Consider the following 20,528-nt stretch of genomic DNA (forward strand, 5'->3'; position numbering starts at 1 on the left):
CGGAGGATGAGGGCTAGGGCCATTCCCCCCAGAAATGTCTTGCAGGTACCTTGGTGGAAGAGTGAGGTAACATCGCACAGCAAGAACTGGCAAACCTGGTGCAGATCATGAGGAGGAGATGCACTGCAGTACTTAACGCAGCCGGTGGCCACACCAGATACTGACTGTTAATTTTTATTTTGACCCCCCCTTTGTTCAGGGACACATTATTCCATAAATAAACGCAGTTGACAGTGAGAGGACGTTTCTTTTTTTTTGCTGAGTTTATAAGGCTGAACACTATATGGTCAACAACCACATCAAAGGTCATGCTTCAGTGAGGCACAGAGGTACTATTTCTTTCTTTGCTTATTGAATATATTTGACGTTCACGTTTTTGATTTGCCCTATTTTTTTTCAGCTACATCAGTGTATTTAATTTAATTGTATAACTTGTTACTTTACTCTTATTCCTCTCTTTCAGAGTTCACAATCATAAAGTGTGGCTTTCGTTGTAGAAATGTGACACACTTTCATTAATGCTATTGCACGACAACAATAATTAACAGAACACAGGTTCTGAAGCACCTGACTAACCATCAGCATCCAGTGGCCCCTCAAGAGCACACAGAGGCCCTTAAACAGTCCCCAGAGGCCCCTCAAGAGCTTCGCCCCTCAAGATCTTGTCCCCTGGACCTTGGAGGACTTTTGGTGTGGATGATGATCAGGTGAGATATTTCTTTAAATTAAATTATTATTCTGTACCATTTGATTGTCATTCCTTTATTGAAAATTGTACCTTGTTCACACCACAGGGCCTACCAAAGCAAGGTTTGGGGTGTTTGTTTTGATGGTAAGATGCTGGCTATTCTTTATATTATATTAGTCCTATTTTCTGTGGTTATAACATATGAAAAGTTATTATTTCTGTGCTTGCAGCATGCAAAGCACACTATTGTTATTGCTCATACTTTTTTTTGTTTATTTATCTTGACACTTTTTGGGACCTATTTCCTACAGTTTTTACACTACATACACAATTCATACATCAAACTCCTGCAGAGCTGGATGCTGGTGTGACATGCTGTGACTTCTTGGGGGGTCACGTCTTCTACATCATCCTGAAATACATTGCCTGGGGGGGTGGGGTTAAGTCTTTAAACATTGGTTTAAGACTATACCACTCATCATATGACACCTTCAAACATTTCGAATTAATCCTCAGGTACTCTAATATCTAAATAAACGATCATATTTAAGACGGAGAATAGTATGTTCAATAGGGAAGATAAATAACGAAGAGCGCGCACCTCATTCACGCACGCAACAAGACTACTTTTCTAATGAAGGACACCTTGGAAAAACTTCAACTACTTGTTTATTTTTCAAGAAACAAGCCTGAAACCCTGTCTAAAGCCTGTTGACATCTAGTGGTAGCCATAGGAACTGCAATCTGGGTCCTATTTATTTGTCTATCCCGTAGGCTAGCGTTGAAATGGCCTGTGACCTCAAAAACAAATTCTGGAAGGATTTCCCTTGGGTTTTTGCCTGCCATATCAGTTCTGTCATACTCACAGACATTATTTTAACAGTTCCAGAAACTCCAGAGTGTTTTCTATCCAATGCCACCAATTATATGCATATCCTAGCTTCTGGGCCTGAGTAAAAGGCAGTTTACTTTGGGCACGTCAGTCATCCGAACTTCCGAACACTGCCCCCTACCCTTAAGAAGTGTACAAAGCACATTCAGTTTGTCAGTATGTCTATATCACAGACAAACTGAAATGGTCCACCCACGCAGACAGTGTGGTGAAGAAGCGCAACAGTGCCTCTTCAACCTCAGGAGGCTGAAAAAATTTGGCTTGTCACCCAAAACCCTGACAAAGTTATACAGATGCACAATCGAGAGCATCCTGTCGGGCTGTATCACAGCCTGGTACGGCAACTGCTCCGCCCTCAACAGCAAGGCTCTCCAGAGGGTGATGCGGTCTGCACAACACATCACCAGGGAGAAAATATTTGCCCTCCATGACACCTACAGCACCCGATGTCACAGGAAGGCCAAAAAGATCATCAAGGACAACAACCACTCGAGCCACTGCCTGTTCACACCGCTATCATCCAAAAGGCGAGGTCAGTACAGGTGCATCAAAGCTGGGACCGAGAGATTGGGAAACAGCTTCTATCTCAAGGCCATCAGACTGCTAAACAGCAGTCACTAACTCAGAGAGGCTGCTGCCCACACACTTTAATAAATGGATCACAAGTCACTTTAAACAATGCCACTCTAAATAATGCCACTTCAATAATGTTTACATATCTTACATTATTCATATTACATGTATATACTGTATTTTATACCATCTACTGGATTTTGCCTATGCCGCTCGGCCATCGCTCATCCATATACTTATATGCACTTATTCTCATTCCCCCTTTAGATTTATGTGCATTAGGTAGTTGTTGGGGAATTGTTAGATTACTTGTTAGATTTGTGTCTATTAGGTAGTTTTGGGGAATTGTTAGATTATTTGTTAGATATTACTGCACTGTTGGAACTAGAAGCACAAGCGCAAGTACCGCTTTATATAATATTTCTTACGATCTTCAAAAATGAAATACGTTGGCATTCAACGTGTGCCTTGCACAAACGTGTGTGTTTTGTATTCAGTGTGTCAAACCTTAGATGGACCAACAAAAAACGGTGGGCGGGGTCAAAGAGCCCAGCCCCGAACTGCACACTACAGTCAGGGTACTTGGTTTGATGCGAACAACATATTGTTTTGTACCAGCAGACACACTTTGGAGGCGTTGTACGAGTAAATGTCCAATTATGACAAGCGTTATCACAGACCAAAATTGTGACGGACGCCATGATTCTTGTTTTCCTTCAGTGGGTAACAGCTGACCCAAAGTGAATTAGAAACAAAGGAAACGTAACGTACTCGCCATCGCTGATTGGTATGCTCATACAGGTAGCTAAACCACCACATTCTCAGTCATAGATACGCATTTGTTTGTTTACGAAAACGTTACTTTTTACGAGACGTATTAGCTAGATAGCTAATACCAGTCAGCTAACCAACACGAATGCTAACCAAGTTAGCTAACAATAAAAATGGGTAGCTAGCTAGAACCCTAACGCTAGTTGTCAAACTAAATAAGCTAGTTAGCCAGCTATATAGCAAAACGTGCTAATCCATGAGGGATAGCCACATTTCTTTGTTGCTACTTTAACTATTGGTTTCTGTTTTTCTAACTAGCGTTAGCTAGCTAACTAGACTCTGAAGTCAATCTAGAAGTCGAGGGAGGCTGAAGTATTTGATAGCTGATATCTGGTTAGTTATGTAAATGTACTCGAAAGGCTAGCTAACTAAAATAGCTACCTCTGAAGCTCATACGGCTCAATGTAATTAAGCCAATTTATATAAACTGTACCCAGTATTCAAATCAAGCCGAATGGCAAAGATAGCTGCATTTGTGTTGAACTAACAAAGTTAGATGGGTCAGTTAACTATCTGTCATAGTTGCTAGTTATCATTAAATGTTGGTTTGGATGGCATGTGGTTATTAACGTTAGGTAGCATATGCTACGACATTAGTTAACATTAGCTTACCAGCTAACGTTAGCTACCAACTTGTTCAGCTAGTTAGCTAATGATATCAAGTGTTTACTTAGTAGTTTACCTAACCAGTAACCACTGTCAAAAATGAACTATTATAGAAGTTAGCAAGATGCAATCCACTAGTCTTTGACTTCAATTTGTCAAAAGAGGTTTGTGAACGTGTTAGCCACACTGTCAACGTGATGGAAAGTTATTTTATGTATCAGAATAATTAACGTTAGCAAGGTATGTGTGTTTATGCTTATTGGCAGCACAGCACAACCCCCTCCCAAACTGGCCTGAAGTTAAAATTTGATTTACAGGAAGGTCTTGTTTTTGTCATTAAGATAGCTAGGCTAGCTATTGTATCAAGTCTTTGCTTTTGTTGTGCTTTTGTGGTAGCTCCTAAACGCAACACGTGGATTTTGCTGTTTGTACAATCGTGACACGTCCCCTACAGTGTCAATCTGTTCATAACCCTCTGTTTTTCTGATTGTGTTAAGATGTTACTTGATTTTAGAATTGGATCAAAATTATTTGTGTATACGTGTTTTTTCTATGGCTCTCTTTTCTCTCTTTTCTCTCTTTTCTATGGTTTTTCGAGTGCTCATTCAATAGCCTCTTGTTTTTTATGGCACTGTTTCCACTAGTTACCACAGCCATAAAGTCAAAATTGGCTATATCGTAAAAAATATATAAAAACAAAATGTGCTTTTTGATCTTAATTTAAGGTTAGTATTAGCCATAAGGTTAGCAGTGTGGTTAAGGTTAGGATGAGATTTAATCAGATTGTAAGAGAAATTGTAGAAATGGTTCATGACTTTGGCTGTGGTAACTACTGACGACCATTTGGCACAGGGTCTGAATCTGTGGCGCTGAATGAATGGCAGGTTGAAGCAGCTGTCTACGGAGTGGTTTTACTAGAGGTGTACATTTAGTTTCTGAAAAAACCCCTGTTGTCTACTGCTTTGTATTTTTGGAGATGGCCTCGTGGAATAAGTGGTGAATTGTAATTCCTTTAGGCTAGAGGCTTGCAAAGTACTGTATTGAAGTTGCATTATCTTAGACTGTCATGTTGTTTTTTTCCCTCACGGGTTTGTGAATATTAGGTGTCCTAGGAATTCATGTGTTAGGCTATTTGCCTATGAGCCAAAATCTCTAGGATAGCTCTTTGAGGGAATGGTTTAAAATGGATCATGCAATGTATTTTTGTGTTAGTATTACAGGGATGCCCAAGGAAAAATATGATCCGCCCGACCCGAGGCGGATGTACACGATAATGTCCACTGAGGAGGCAGCCAACGGGAAGAAGTCATACTGGGCTGAGCTCGAAATCAGTGGTGAGGACCGGTTGGGGCGGCATCACATGCTATAGCATTCAATACAGATGAAACTGTTTGGCTTGGCGCATGCCAAAAAGCTCATTGGGTGACGGCGTTAGTCACTTCACCCCTAACTACATGTACAAATGACCTTGACTAACCTGTACCCCCTGTATATAGCCTCATAATTGTTTGTGTTACTATTTTTTTTAAATTGTTTTAGTAAATGTTTCCTTAACTATTTTCTTAACTGCGTTTTTGGTTAAGGGCTTGTAAGTAAGCATTTCACGGTAAAGTCTACTAGAGGTCGACCGATTTATGATTTTTCCCGATACCGATTTATTGGAGGACCAAAAAAAGCCGATACCGATTAATCAGTCTTCTTTTTTTAATTTTTATTATTATTATTTTTAACATTTATTTGTAATGATGACAATTACAGCAATACTGAATGAACACTTAACTTAATATAATACATCAATAAAATCAATTTAGCCTCAAATAAATAATGAAACCTGTTCAATTTGGTTTAAATAATGCAAAAACAAAGTGTTGGAGAAGAAAGTAAAAGTGCAATATGTGCCATGTAAGAAAGCTAACGTTTAAGTGCCTTGCTCAGAACATGGGAACATATGAAAGCTAGTGGTTCCTTTTAACATGAGACTTCAATATTCCCAGGTAAGAAGTTTTTTAAGTTGTAGTTATTGATGTATATACCTTTGACTATTGGATGTTCTTATAGGCACTTTAGTATTGCCAGTGTAACAGTATAGCTTCTGTCCCTCTCCTCGCTCCTACCTGGGCTCAAACCAGGAACACATCGACAACCGCCACCCTCGAAGCAGCGTTACCCATGCAGAGCAAGGGGAAGAACAACTACTCCAAGTCTCAGAGCAGGTGACGTTTGAAACGCTATTAGCGCGTACCCGGCTAACTAGCTAGCCATTTCACATCAGTTACACCAGCCTAATCTTGGGAGTTGACAGGCTTGAAGTCATAAACAGCGCAATGAAGAGCTGCTGGCAAAACGCACAAATGCTGTTTGAGTGAATGCTTACGAGCCTGCTGGTGCCTACCACCGCTCAGTCAGACTGCTCTATCAAATCATAGACTTAATTATAATAAACACAAAGAAAAACGAGCCTTAGGTCATTAATATGGTCGAATCCGGAAACTATCATCTCGAAAACAAAACGTTTTTTCCTTTCAGTGAAATACGGATGGCATCCCTAAGTCTAAATATTCCTGTTACATTGCACAACCTTCAATGTTATGTCATAATTATGTAAAATTCTGTCAAATTAGTTCGCAACGAGCCAGGCGGCCCAAACTGTTGCATGTACCCTGACTCTGCGTGCAATGAACGCTAGAGATGTGACACAATTTCATGTTAGCAGGCAATATTAACTAAATATGCAGGTTTAAAAATATATACTTGTGTATTGATTTTAAAGAAAGGCATTGATGTTTATGGTTAGGTACATTGGTGCAACGACAGTGCTTTTTTCACAAATGCACTTGTTAAATCATCACCCGTTTATTGAAGTAGGCTGTGATTTGATGAGAAATTAACAGGCACCGCATCGATTATATGCAACGCAGGACACGTTAAATAAACTAGTAATATCGTCAACCATGTGTAGTTAACTAGTGATTATGTTAAGATTGATGTTTTTTTATAAGATAAGTTTAATGCTAGCTAGCAACTTACCTTGGCTTCTTGCTGCCCTCGCGTAACAGGTAGTCAGCCTGCCATGCAGGCTCCTCGTGGAGTGCAATGTAAGGCAGGTGGTTAGAGCGTTGGACTAGTAACCAGAAGGTTGCAAAAACGAATCCCCCCTGAACAAGGCAGTTAACCCCCATTCCTAGGCCGTCATTGAAAATAAGAATGTGTTCTTAATCTGACTTGCCTAGTTAAATAAAGGTGTAAAAAAAATATATATATCGGCAAATCGGTGGCCAAAAATGCCGATTACCGATTGTTATGAAAACTTGAAATCGGAGTTAATTAATCGGCCATTCCGATTAATCGGTCGACCTCTAAAGTCTACACCTGTTGTATTCGGTGCATGTGACAAAATACAAATTGATTTGAAGGCTTCCACACGTAAGCCTATGCACAGGAGGTTGGTGGCACCTTAATTGGGGCGAATGGGCTCGGGGTAATGACTGGAGTCGGTGCAAACACATGGTTTCCAGGTGTTTGATGCCATTCCCTTTGCTCTGTTCATTATGTGCCGTTCTCCCCTCAGCAACCTCCCGTGGCCTAGTAGGTGTGTTCTTTATTTCTATTTAAATTACTGTACTGTATTTCTGTGCACCTGTTTTCACTGACTCTCTTGTCCCCTCATTCCCCCACTCGCCTGGACAGGTAAAGTGAGGAGTCTGAGCACCTCGTTATGGACATTGACTCACCTCACTGCTCTTCATATCGGCGATAACTCCCTCTGTCGTATCCCGCCCGATATTGCCAAACTTCAAAACCTGGTGTACCTGGACCTCTCATCCAACAAGATCAGGAGCCTGCCTGGCGAGCTTGGCAACATGGTGTCTCTCAGGTCTGTCAGTCTACAGTGGCGACATAGTGTCTGTCAGTCTATGTTGGCGACAATTCAACGTGAACTAAGTGATGCTAGTTTGGAGAACTAAAATCCAGATTACTGTTATTGTCTTCCACATTAGAAATGATATGCACTAACAGCTGTTGATATGGTCTGTTAAAGAGAAGAGTTTGCTGTTCCTCTTTTACAAAATAGCATTGGAATTAACCTGGTTTCTGTTTAATTGAACCCCTTTCTACAATTCTCATGCTTCAACCCCTGTTTTGAGCTGTTTCCATTATAATTGGAAATGTTAAGTGTGTTTGTTCATTCAGTCAACATTGCCATTTCAGAGTCTCTAGGGAATTTAGACTTAGAGCACATTCCATAAAGGAGATGGATGAAGAGACATTTCAGGCTCCCATGTGTGGTATTGCATATCCTTATTCCTCATTATGATTGAAATTGGTAATAGCTAGTTCCTCTGTTTCAAGGAAATTTATATTTTTGTTTGTATTGCTCCTGTGTATTCCCTCTTCTGCACCTGACCCTCAATGAAACATTGCTCAGTAGCGGGCTGAGCAGACATGGAAATGACCTAAACAGATACTTATTGATTGACAGATGATCGTTATGTGTTTCTTCAGAGGGATTTCTACAGCCCTGGTGACTTGACAAAAGCCTTCACTTCTTTGATTACTTTCTGAATCTTATTCTGTCCCTAGCATCCTAAAACGTGTCTGTCTTACCTCTTCTACAGGGAACTTCTTTTAAACAACAACCAGTTGAGGGTTCTACCTTTTGAGCTTGGAAAACTGTTTCAGTTACAAACACTGGGATTAAAAGGTAAGCTTCGCTTCATAATCATTTACATTTTGGTTGTTTGGGTTATCTAAGTTCATAGGGATTTGAAATCTTGCATGGGTTTTTTCTAAGGATTCCCTTGTGTAGTTTTAGCTCTAATAATAATCTGTGTATGCCTATTTGGTTGCTCAGCCAAGTGATTTCCAGAGTAGAGGTCACAGAATGCGATGTGGCATTGTTTTCATTCTGCATCCTTGAACCTGTGTAATATCTTCTGTGTAGTGTCTTCATTTTCTTTCTGTTTCCTCCTCAGGAAACCCACTTGCACAAGAAATATTGAACCTCTACCAGGAACATGATGGCACAAGGAAACTGCTCAACTACCTTCTGGGCAATCTGTCAGGAACTAAACTAGGTGAGTCCAAATACAAGAAAATGATCTTGTTGCTCCTGTGTTGTTGAATTGTGAGTGTGTTAGTTAGCAGGTATTAAATAAGTTGTGTTTTTCTTTGACATTGGGTGAATGGAATGACTTGGCTCTGTCAGTTGATCTTGATGATCCTATTCAAGTGGTCACTTCTCCTTGAGGAGCAGTGTAAGGATGACTCATGTTCCCCCTATCTGTCCCAGTCAGCTCAGAGCAGCCCCCACCCAGATCATGGATTGTTCAGGCCGAGCCGGACCGGGCAAGAACAGCAGGTAACAAACTCATCCACCCTTACAAATCACTTGCATTGCCTATTGAAAGCCACATATCAACACACACATCGTTGTGTGTGTTGATCATATTCAGAGCCCAAATGAGACTAGGATAATGTCCTGTGTACGTCCCTCTGTCCTTTGCTAGCCCTGTTCTCAGTGATGTGCTACAACGTGCTGTGTGATAAGTACGCCACGCGCCAGCTGTACGGCTACTGCCCCTCTTGGGCCCTCAACTGGGAGTACAGGAAGAAGTCCATCATGCAGGAGATCCTGAACTGCAGCGCTGACATCATCAGCCTGCAGGTGGGCAGACGGACACACTGGGATTTAATACTGACTTTTGCAATGAATTATGACACGTACATGTACAATCGGTCTAGCATTTAGGGCATAGATCATCGTCTTTCAGCAGATAGCAGGACAACCGTGTCACGTTAGAATGACATCTGTCGGAAGAGAATGGAGTTTTGATTTCCATAGGTTACAGGTCCTATACTTTGAATAATGCACCTTCAAAATGTACACTAACTGGAATTGTCCTGGTTTTTCCTTAACAGGAAGTGGAAACAGTTCAGTACTACAGCTATTTCCTGCCAGAGCTGAAGGAGCAAGGTTACGAGAGCTTCTTTAGCCCTAAGTCCCGTGCCAGGACCATGTCAGACTGTGACCGCAAGCATGTGGACGGCTGCGCCATATTTTACAGAACCGAAAAGTGAGTTGACACCATCCTGCCAACTGTCAGTCCTAATTAGATTGTGAGCTCACGTATGTATTAAGGATGTTAATCGGTTAACCGCCAAAAATACATTTGACCAGTCATGCTTATCGGGCCATAGTTTAATTTGCATAATTTAGTGGAATTAAATTGTCACTTGTGTTATTTTTGTTAGTCATCATGTATCTTATTTATCACACACTCACAGCATACAGAGACTAGTTTGAGGAGAGGAATGTCCTATCAGCTCTTCACTGGAGTGAAACATGCTTTTATAAGCCCAGTCATTGCGCAACAAATAACAATTCTAAATGCAATCGTGTATAAAATAAAATTGATAGTCACAATTTTAAAAGGAGCTTTTTTTATTTGTCAATCTCAACTTGTAAATCAAGCGCGCCTCCCTCTTGCCAATTGAGTGCGTAGGCTATAGTCAACGGTAGGGAGGCTATCAGCGCGTCACCCACCACTTCGCAATCTGAGCTTGAGGTAGTAATTGTCTGAATGCTGAACGTTTTACTTTACTTCAAATAATGAGGCATGTCTTAAAATCTCTCCATAGAAACGTGGAGGCAATTATTTTATAAAGACTTCTTGATGCCATTAACCAGCATTTCTCTCCTGTTTTATTGGTTTCCATATCAGCTGTCTTTTGTTGTCCTGGAGCCGAAGGCACGATCCTGGTCATATTAGCAACACAGCCTAGTTGTTGTAGAATCCCAATCTAAGTTTCTAGTGAAGAGTTTCATCTCTGTCACATTTTGGTCTGCTGTTTAGAACTGTGTTTTCCAGCTAATTTCATTTTGGTAAATGTTTGAAAATGACTTAGCTGCTTCATTACAGCAGTTGCATGTTCAATAATAGACTATAGCTTTTTGACTGTAAGTCGATAGGCTTGCTATTGTTGCATGGTTCCATTTTTAAGCTCTTAACTTCTCTAGGGTAGGGGGCAGTATTTGGACGTCCGGATGAAAGGCGTGCCCATAGTAAACTGCCTGCTACTCAGGCTCAGAAGGTAGGATATGCATATAGAAAAGACTCTGAAGTTTCTAAAACTGTTTGAATGATGTCTGTGAGTATAACAGAACTCATATGTGAGTATAACAGAACTCATATGGCAGGCAAAAACCTGAGAAAAATCTAACCAGGAAGTGTGGAAATCCTGAGGTTTGTAGTTTTTCAAGTGATTGCCTATACAGTGACTTAGGGTTCATTTTGCACTTCCTAAGGCTTCCACTAGATGTCAACCGTCGTTAGAACGTTGTTTCATGCTTTTACTGTGACTGGGGGGAGAATAAGAGCTCCTGGAAGTAGATGAGTGAGAAAATGACATGAGCTCAAAGGTGCGCGCTCACGTGAGAGTTAGCTGTGTTCCTTTTCTTTTTTGAAGACATTGGAATTGTCCGGTTGGAATATTACTGAAGATTTATGATAAAAACATCCTAAAGATTGATGCTATACATCGTTTGACATGTTTCTACGAACGTAAATATAACTTTTTTTGACTTTTCGTCGTGACATTTTGTGCTCGCTTCCTGCATTTGGAGTAGTGGACTAAACGAGCGAACGAAAAGGAGGTATTTGGACATAAATGATGGACTTTATCGAACAAAACAAACATTTATTGTGGAACTGGGATTCCTGCGAGTGCATTCTGATGAAGATCATCAAAATATTTATTATGTAATTTTTGTCATTTCTGTTGACTCCAAAATGGCGGGTATCTGTATGGCTTGTTTTGATTTCTGAGCGCTGTACTCAGATTATTGCAAAATTTGCTTTCGCCGTAAAGCTTTTTTGAAATCTGACACAGCGGTTGCATTAAGGAGAAGTGTATCTATAAAATGGGATATAATAGTTGTATGTTTGAGAAATTTGAATTATGAGGTTTTTGTTGTTTTGAATTTGCTGCCCTGCTATTTCACTGGCTGTTGAATAGTGTGTCCCACATACCCCAGAGGTTAATTAAAAATGTCCGGTCCTTATAAGCATGCATAGTATAAGAGAGGAAGCGGGAGGTTTCACTCTCGCCAAAATCTGTCCAAAACAAGCCCAATGTGTTTCTGTCGCCTGCCTTCCAGCCTTGGGATGACTACCATTTATTAGGGGGCAGAAATAAACATCTCTTTTATTATTATATACAGATCTCTATAAGTATTTTCTGTTGGTCATGTCATTTTACTGTTTGATAAAAATGTAACCTTATCTGGATGAGGGTCAGTTAGTTGGCAGGAAAATTTACTGAAATGTGCATCCTTAGTGTGTGTGTGTGTGTGTGTGTGTATACTGTATGTATGACATTTACTGTGTGTGTGTGTGTTTCAGAGGTGTAAGGATTCCAAGTTCAGCCATTGCAGAATAGCCTTTTTAAGCTGTCCCATAGGCAGCACATTGCACTCACCTTTCTGTTCTGCCTCTCCTCCTCTCACTGGTCTGTTCTGCCTCTCCTCCTCTCTAATGTATAGATTCAGCCTGGTACAGAAACACACAGTGGAATTCAACCAGCTGGCTATGGCCAACTCTGAGGGCTCTGAGGCCATGCTCAACAGAGTCATGACTAAGGACAACATTGGTGTGGCTGCGCTTCTAGAGGTGCGCAAGGAGATGATGGAGCAGTCTGGTAGGTCTCACCACACAAGAAAGAAGCGGGAATTCCATAGGGTTTAAATTAGAGGTCGACCGATTATGATTTTAACGCCGATACCGATTTATTGGAGGACCAAAAAAAAAAGTATACATTTTTATTTATTTTTTATTTGTAATAATGACAATTACAACAATACTGAATGAACACTTATTTTAACTTAATATAATACATAAATACTATCAATTTAGCCTCAAATAAATAATGAAACATGTTCAATTTGGTTTAAATAATGCAAAAACAAAGTGTTGGAGAAGAAAGTAAAAGTGCAATATGTGCCATGTAAGAAAGCTAACGTTTAAGTTCCTTGCTCAGAACATGGGAACATATGAAAGCTGGTGGTTCCTTTTAACATGAGTCTTCAATATTCCCAGGTAAGAAGTTTTAGGTTGTAGGAATTATAGGACTATTTCTCTCTATACGATTTGTATTTCATATACCTTTGACTATTGGATGTTCTTATAGACACTTTAGTATTGCCACTGTAACAGTATAGCTTCCGTCCCTCTCCTCGCTCCTACCTGGGCTCAAACCAGGAACACATCGACAACAGCCACCCTCGAAGCAGCGTTACCCATGTAGAGCAAAGGGAACAACTACTCCAAGTCTCAGAGCGAGTGACATTTGAAACGCTATTAGCGTGCACCCGGCTAACTAGCTAGCCATTTCACATCGGTTACACCAGCCTAATCTTGGGAGTTGATAGGCTTGAAGTCATAAACAGCGCAATGCTTGAAGAATTGCGAAGGGCTGCTGGCAAAACGCACGAAAGTGCTGTTTGAATGAATGCTTACGAGCCTGCTGGTGCCTACCACCGCTCAGTCAGACTGCTCTAAATGTTTCCCATGTAGAAACGCTGCTGTTATGCTGTGTGTTTGTCCAGCGGGGAAGTCTCTGCACGGCATGAAGAAACAGCTCCTCCTGGTGGCCAACGCCCACATGCACTGGGACCCGGCGTACTCGGACGTGAAGTTGGTCCAGACCGTCATGTTCCTGTCTGAGGTGAAGAACATCGTAGACAAGGCCACACGCAGCCTCAAGCTCGCCTCCATCTCCGGGGAGACCAACGCTGTCCCACTCGTCCTGTGTGCTGACCTCAACTCACTGCCTGACTCTGGTGAGTGGACGACTGGACTGGCTCAGTTGAATAGTGAGCGTGCTCTACTGTAGTGACATTTGTAATGCCTGGTGGTATGTGTGTTTGCGGGCTTGCAGGTGTGGTGGAGTTCCTGAGCTCGGGTGGAGTGGACAGCACCCACAAAGACTTTCAGGAGCTGCGCTACATCGACAGCTTGACGAACTTCAACTGCAACGGAAAGAACGGCGTGTCCAACGGCAGGATCACCCACGACTTCAAGCTGAAGAGTGCCTATAAAAACGTCCTGATGCCTTACACCAACTATACTTTCGACTTCAAGGTGAGACTGTCACGGTCACGTCTTCCCTCTTCTGTGTAGCACGTTCTTTTTGCGTTGGTGTAAATTTAGTGTCAAGCTGTCTGGAATGTTCTAAAAGCCTGGGCTATTATGAAGGCTTGGGCCACACTGATAAATCTTCTCCAGCCCGGGTGATGTGAATGTATTGCCATCTAACGTGCTTTTCCTCTCTGTGCAGGGCATCATTGACTACATCTTCTACTCTCAGCCTACGCTCAATGTGTTGGGGGTTCTGGGTCCTCTGGATCCTCACTGGCTCCATGAGAACAATATCAGTGGCTGTCCCCACCCCCACATCCCCTCCGATCACTTCTCCCTGTTTGCACAACTGGAGCTACTCTTTCCCAACCCGTCGTCAGTCAACGGAATCCACCTGCCAGGGCGCAGGTAGTTTTCGGAGCCACGAGGGAGCTGATGCTCTAATCTTGTTCTATTTTTCCTGCAAAGTCAATTAAGAATATTCTGGATAAATCTATGTACAATCAGAGGGGGAGGTGGGGTACGGCCATCATTCCCCCCAAGGATTTTAACTGAAGCAACAGCTCACGGCAAGCTCAACGATAAGTCTTTACCTCCTTTCCTGGGCACAATTTGATGTAGAATTTTTTTTCACACCTTATCACACTTTGCAGTCCTTGGTGTTATAGTTTTTACATCACCTACAGATTAGTTGTTGAATTGTATTGTGTGGCAAATGGTAAAATCTAAAAGTGAGACATTTTGATAGGGAAGGAGTCGTGTCACCACACTCCAGCGAACAGGTACATCTCAAGTTGCCACCGATCAACTAGATAAACCCACGAGGCCGATATACCTGTTTTTAGCCAGAGTCTGTCTCAGCCTCTACAACTCCAAATCCATTCCCTTGCATTGCTGTATCTTGCCATAAAGGTGTGTTGAATAGTGTAGCAGGTTTGAAGGTTCTGGAGAGAGCAGGCCAAACGTTCTGCTTTTTCCACTCGCTGATGCGGACACCACCTCTCCAGTTGCTAAAAGCCTGTCCTCTAACTCAGCGGCTCCATTTTATACTGAGTGGCGCAATCGCTCTGTGCAGCTAAGGCACAACAGCATTTCCAAACCTCTTTGAAATACTGCTGTAAAATATCTATTACAGTGGAATGGGGACGTAACAGTGATGATACATGTACACATTCCGGCTTGTAGCGTATCTAGACACACAGGATTAACACCTCACTCCTGCTCTGTTTTTATAGCCTAATATGAACAGAGCAAAATTAAGGGACCACCTTTTTAATATTTCAAAGCATTTTTACCTTCTAATCACACATCATGTGCCATACAGAGCCATCATTTGAATCTAGCGTCAGATATTCAAATATTACGACAACCACCTGTTATTCACTCAGTGACCATTAGTGGTTCTTAGTGACGGGGCTTAGGGATTTAGAAAAGGGAAAATGGTCAGTCTGACTTGACAGAGCCCATCTCTGACCACATAGCTGTGTAGCCATATGGAATTGGTCAGGGGCCAAGTTGTGTTAAGTTTACGGTTTAAAGCTGGGTGGACAGCCCCCTAAAAACACGCTCCAACAGACAGAGCTGTAGCACTGTCTTAGAGGCAGGTAGCAAACGTCCATGTTTGAAGACATCCACGCTCTAAACACTTATTCCTTTCCATTACTAATAGCTATTTGTTTGATACAGAAACTTGGACTCAACTTGATTGTATATGAACTGCAGAAGTCATAATACGCTGCGTTTTGTACCTGTAAGTATGGTCAGTTTTTGCAAAAAGGATTTGTATTGTACATTTTAAGGCAACATTTGTCTCCATTTTAATGGTAAAGAAATGTAAAAGTCCAGCTTGAATAATTGTTTTTTTCAGGTTTCCGCTGTTGAAATTTGCACTCGACCAGGTTCCATTTCCCCGATGAACCACTTGTTTTTCTTTTTTCAAATATATATTGAATGCATTTCACAGAGGCTGGTTTCTGGCATTGTTGCCACATCTCTTTTGGCATTTGGGGTAAAACCTTAAACCTTTAGCCTCACTGATTCTGTTCCCAAAATGGCACTGCCAGTGCTATCAGTGAACACCTGAACTGTCTCCTATTTCTCTCTGAAGTGTTTAAACATTGTTAGTCGTTGGTTTACTAGATATTAGACTTTAGTTTTTTTTCCCCCCCTTGTCTTAGTTATTGTTATTTAGAGTTCGGGAAAGTATATATATATATTTTTTTTGGAGATGACACTATAAACCACTTGTCTCTAACGCATTTAGTTCTGTTTTCATCATGTCCTCTTTATTGTTTTCAGAGGAAGCCGATCATGAAGAAGCCTCAGTCTTATGTAAAATGGTTCTATCTGACTCAACTCAGGCCATTCTCTTTTTAAGTTTTGTTTCATGTTATGTTTATGTCTACTGCCAGACCTACAGCGTTGATGCATTCTACTTCAAGGCCATGTGTGAAGTCCACTTACATACAGTAACAAAAATACCAAGGTAAAAATGGGGGCAGAATGTGCTATTCTGAAATATTGCTCTGAGTCTGTTGTGACCCAGAAGGGTGGTGTGACCCAGAAGGGTGGTGTGACCCAGCAGGGTGGCGTGTTCCGGAACGGTGGCGTGTTCCGGAACGGTGGCGTGGTCCAGTCCGTTGTGACCCGGAACGGTGGCGTGGTCAAGCTCTTTTCCAAATCACAGTGGAAATACAGTTGAAGTCGGGAGTTTACATACACTTAGGTTGGAGTCATTAACTCGTTTTTTCAACCACTCCACAAATTTCTTGTTAACAAACTATAGTTTTGGCAAGTCGGGTAGGACATCTACTTCGTGCATGACACAAGTCATTTTTCCAACAATTGTTTACAGACAGATTATTTCACTTATAATTCACTGTATCACAACTCCAGTGGGTCAGACGTTTACATACAGTTGACTGTGCCTTTAAACAGCTTGAAAAATTCCTAAAAATGTCATGGCGTTAGAAGCTTCTGATAGGCTAATTGACATCATGTGAGTCAATTGGAGTTGTACCTGTGGATGTATTTCAAGGCCTACCTTCAAGCTCAGTGCCTCTTTGCTTGACATCATGGGAAAATCAAAAGAAATCAGCCAAGAACTCAGAAAAAAGACCTCCACAAGTTTGGTTCATCCTTGGGAGCAATTTCCAAACGCCTGAAGGTACCACGTTCGTCTGTACAAACAATAGTACGCAAGTATAAACACCATGGGACCACGCAGCCGCCATACCGCTCGGGAAGAAGACGCGTTCTGTCTCCTAGAGATGAACGTACTTTGGTGCGAAAAGTGCAAATCAATCCGAGAACAACAGCAAAGGACCTTGTGAAGATGCTGGAGGAAACAGGTACAAAGTATCTCTATCCACAGTAAAACGAGTCCTATATCGACATAACCTGAAAGAACGCTCAGCAAGGAAGAAGCCACTGCTCCAAACTGCCATAAAAAAGCCAGACTACAGTTTGCAACTGCACATGGGGTCAAAGATCGTACTTTTTGGAGAAATATCCTCTAGTCTGATGAAACAAAAATAGAACTGTTTGGCCAAGACATCAGTCAGGAAGTTAAAGCTTGGTTGCAAATGGGTCTTCCAAATGGACAATGACCCCAAGCATACTTCCAAAGTTGAAAAACCATGTGCGAGCAAGGAGGCTTACAAACCTAACTCAGTTACACCAGCTCTGTCAGGAGGAATGGGCCAAAATTCACTCAACTTATTGTGGGAAGCTTGTGGAAGGCTACCCAAAACGTTTGACCCAAGTTAAACAACTTAAAGGCAACACACTCAATTAGTATTTGGTAGCATGTAAACTTCTGACCCACTGGGAATGTGATGAAATAAATAAAAGCAGAAATAAATCATTCTCTACTCTTCTGACATTTCACATTGTTAAAATAAAGTGGTGATCCTAACTGACCAAAGACAGGGAGTTTTTACTATGATTAAATGTCAGGAATTGTGAAAAACTGAGTTTAAATGTATTTGGCTAAGGTATATGTAAACTTCCGACTTCAACTGTATAACATATGATCTGTTTAAATCATGGATATTTTCTCACAAGGCCAATTTTCTTGTTTGTTTTGTTCTGCTCTCCTGAAGTTTTTTATTTTATTCAAAGGATTGATGAGCACTTTATTCTAGAACACTAGCTACTCGTATGGCTTTTTTAAATGACGCAAAGCATATATTTTTTTATTAATTTTACCAAGCAGGAGAAAACAGATGGAAAGGGGTCTGTCTTGGTTCTTTTCTGTTGTCCCTTTAACAACCAGAATTATTATTATTTTTTTTTTCAACAAAAGCAATGTATCTGGTTAATTATTTTGGATTGCTGATGGTGTTGTAACTAAGAGATTTTTTTGCGTGTAAAATGTTCATGATGCATCACGTTTGCTTTCTTTGACATGAAGTGTGTGTGTTTACATATGTATAGGCGTAGTATGATTCGTTTCTTTCTTTGCTCATTGTTTTACTTTTGTGTATTTCTTAAACCAAATGGCGTTTTGTTAAAATGTTGGCACACCGAATTCTAGAGTTGTATGGATGATATAAAGTCTTTTTAAAGAAGAAAAACAATTGGTAAATATCTACAGAAAATAATCACCGATAAAGATTTGTCACCGAATGAGATTCTCCAACTTTTAGCTTTGTAAAATCTTATCGGATGCTGGTACTGGGTAGGGGATGTCTGCTAGTAGCTGAAGAGATGGCTGTCGTAAAAGGCTATTTGCTTGTAGATGTGCAGCATTTTGAGGTTCCACTGATTTTAGCCAACATTTATCAGACTATTTGTTTCCCTTGGCAGACCCTAGAGCAGGGCTCTCCAACCCTGTTCCTGGAGAGCTACCCTCCTGTAGGTTTTCACTCCAACCCCAGTTGTAACTAACCTGATTCAGCTTATCGACCATCTAATTATTAGTCATGCATGCTAGATAACTTACAGGACGGTAGCTCTCTAGGAACAGAATTGGAGAGCCCTGCTCTAGGGGGACTGGAGATGTTTGGCGGGTGCCACTGTTAGCACAACCTATTTGACAACTTTAGCTACTCCCTGGCACTACTTTAGGTGTCTTGACTTCATCTCCAGCCATTTCTCTTACGTTTGATAACCGGTGCATGTATGGCCACCACCGTCGTTGGCAAAATATGAATTTGATGTGACTGACAGATTTGTGGCGCGCCTCATCCGTCCTTATGAATAGTTGACCAGAACTTGCCAATAATAATAATTCTTTAAACTCAACTTTTTGCTAGAGTTTCCAGTTTTGTAATGCTTTTGCAGAAGTATTTGGCTGAAATTACAATATCCCTGTCTTTTCAGTTTTGTTGTCTTTTCCATGCCATTTCCCAATCCATTTACCTTTCTTTCTGAAAGTAGAGGTAGAAATGCAGTGGTTAGGCTTGTGGCCAGCTGAAAGTGAACTGTATAGAGGTAATGCACTGGACCAAATCTTGTTGACCATTTCTATGGAATACCAGCAACAAACTTGCACAATGTTTTATATATATATATATACACACACACACACACAACATAATGGCAGCTGTTTTTAATTAAACAATTAAATACATATTATGTAAAGCAACCTAAGTGAAATAAACACCTTGTTTACCATGTCATTCTCCAGTCTTCTTGGTTCGCTTCACTAGTTGTTTATAACTGGGTCAGTTTGCTTCCTTTACACCTGTATTTTTCCTACTTCTGGTTGAAAATAAATCCTATATCTGTTTTAAATCCATGTGTATTGTATTTGTGTGTTGTAGTACGTGAGTCCAGGACTCGGACGCAACTCCCGATTTTCATGACTTGACCAGTATGACTTTGTCAGAAAATCTCCCTCCTTTGCGTAATTCAACATGCTAGCTACAACAGCATATGTTTGGATAGACTGCTAATACAGCAGCTAACGTTGCTTATCTGTATACATATCGAAATATACTGTAGCTTCAAAGATCGTTGGACTGCAGCTTTTAGCGCTACCAAGGCTCGTGACTCCTAACACTTGGACTTGAGCGACTTGAATGCTAGGGACTTGGACTTGGACTTGAGTTCAGTGACTTGACTACAACACTTGTGTGTTGTTGTACACCGGAGTGAATCTGTGACTCTGGTAATGTGTGTTATGTCTTGTTCTAGTTGCAGATCCCTATGGGGACAGGTGTGACATTAGAAGACTATTTCAAGGTACATCTCAACTGATATTTAACAACATTCCCTTCAGGACCATGCAGTGCAACTGTCTGAATAAATAAGCAGTGAATTGTTTCTCCAATTACATCCCACAGAGGGGACTTCTCCAATCAGAAAATTGTGACTGTCACAGTCAGCCAGCAGATGGTGTCTATGTACCATCGGTTAGAAAGCTCAATCTGATTTGAGGTGTTTTATGAATGGTTTGATTTCCAATAATTCAGCAAAGATGAAAGACTGTTGTCTCTGGACACCGTTGAATACATTGATTGAGGTTCTGTCTTGTGGATGTGATACTCAACTGGATCCCAGATTAAACTCTCTATTGACTGTTGTTTCTTCTCACAGATGGCCGCTGTATCTCCCTGAGTCTGGCGAGAGAGACTACTGATTGTAGCTGCTGCATCGGCATCGTCTTCTGTCTGAGCAGCATCTGTTGCTGTGGGTTAGGAGGCGAGCTGGGAGGAGGGGCCAAGAAATGGAAAGAGACATCTACATTTCTTGGGAGGGGCATGCGAGTATGAACTTGATATCAGCTCTAGACCCAGCCCCTTCTCCATGCTAGGAGAGGGGGTTATTTCCTATACGCAGGCGAACATTCACAGCA

General features: G+C 41.2%; 1 protein-coding gene across 5 annotated transcripts; it reads left to right on the forward strand.

The window, feature by feature from the left end:
- The first annotated feature begins 2,702 nt into the window (after positions 1-2,702).
- Positions 2,703-19,465, forward strand: cnot6 (CCR4-NOT transcription complex, subunit 6). 5 transcript variants are annotated; one of them, XM_014129537.3, is made up of 13 exons: positions 2,703-2,954; positions 4,803-4,924; positions 5,720-5,803; positions 7,278-7,464; positions 8,207-8,292; positions 8,564-8,665; positions 8,881-8,949; positions 9,098-9,255; positions 9,510-9,664; positions 12,133-12,287; positions 13,195-13,428; positions 13,527-13,729; positions 13,926-19,465. In XM_014129537.3, exons 2-13 carry the CDS (start codon positions 4,813-4,815, stop codon positions 14,136-14,138), a joined length of 1,758 nt encoding a protein of 585 aa, XP_013985012.3. In that variant the 5' UTR covers positions 2,703-2,954; positions 4,803-4,812; the 3' UTR covers positions 14,139-19,465.
- Positions 19,466-20,528: the final 1,063 nt, after the last annotated feature.

This window comes from Salmo salar, chromosome 11 (assembly GCF_965601325.2).
Source record: "Salmo salar chromosome 11, fSalSal1, whole genome shotgun sequence".
In the NCBI taxonomy this organism is placed as follows: domain Eukaryota; kingdom Metazoa; phylum Chordata; class Actinopteri; order Salmoniformes; family Salmonidae; genus Salmo; species Salmo salar.

What these genes read in the sequence shown, in the direction of transcription:
- cnot6 (XM_014129537.3), top strand. Translation starts at nt 4,813, where the DNA reads ATGCCCAAGGAAAAATATGATCCGCCCGACCCGAGGCGGATGTACACG. An exon ending in TACTCCAAGTCTCAGAGCAG is followed by an intron (nt 5,804 to 7,277) that starts GTGACGTTTGAA and finishes TCGCCTGGACAG; the next exon opens with GTAAAGTGAGGAGTCTGAGC. An exon ending in GGAGATGATGGAGCAGTCTG is followed by an intron (nt 12,288 to 13,194) that starts GTAGGTCTCACC and finishes GTGTTTGTCCAG; the next exon opens with CGGGGAAGTCTCTGCACGGC.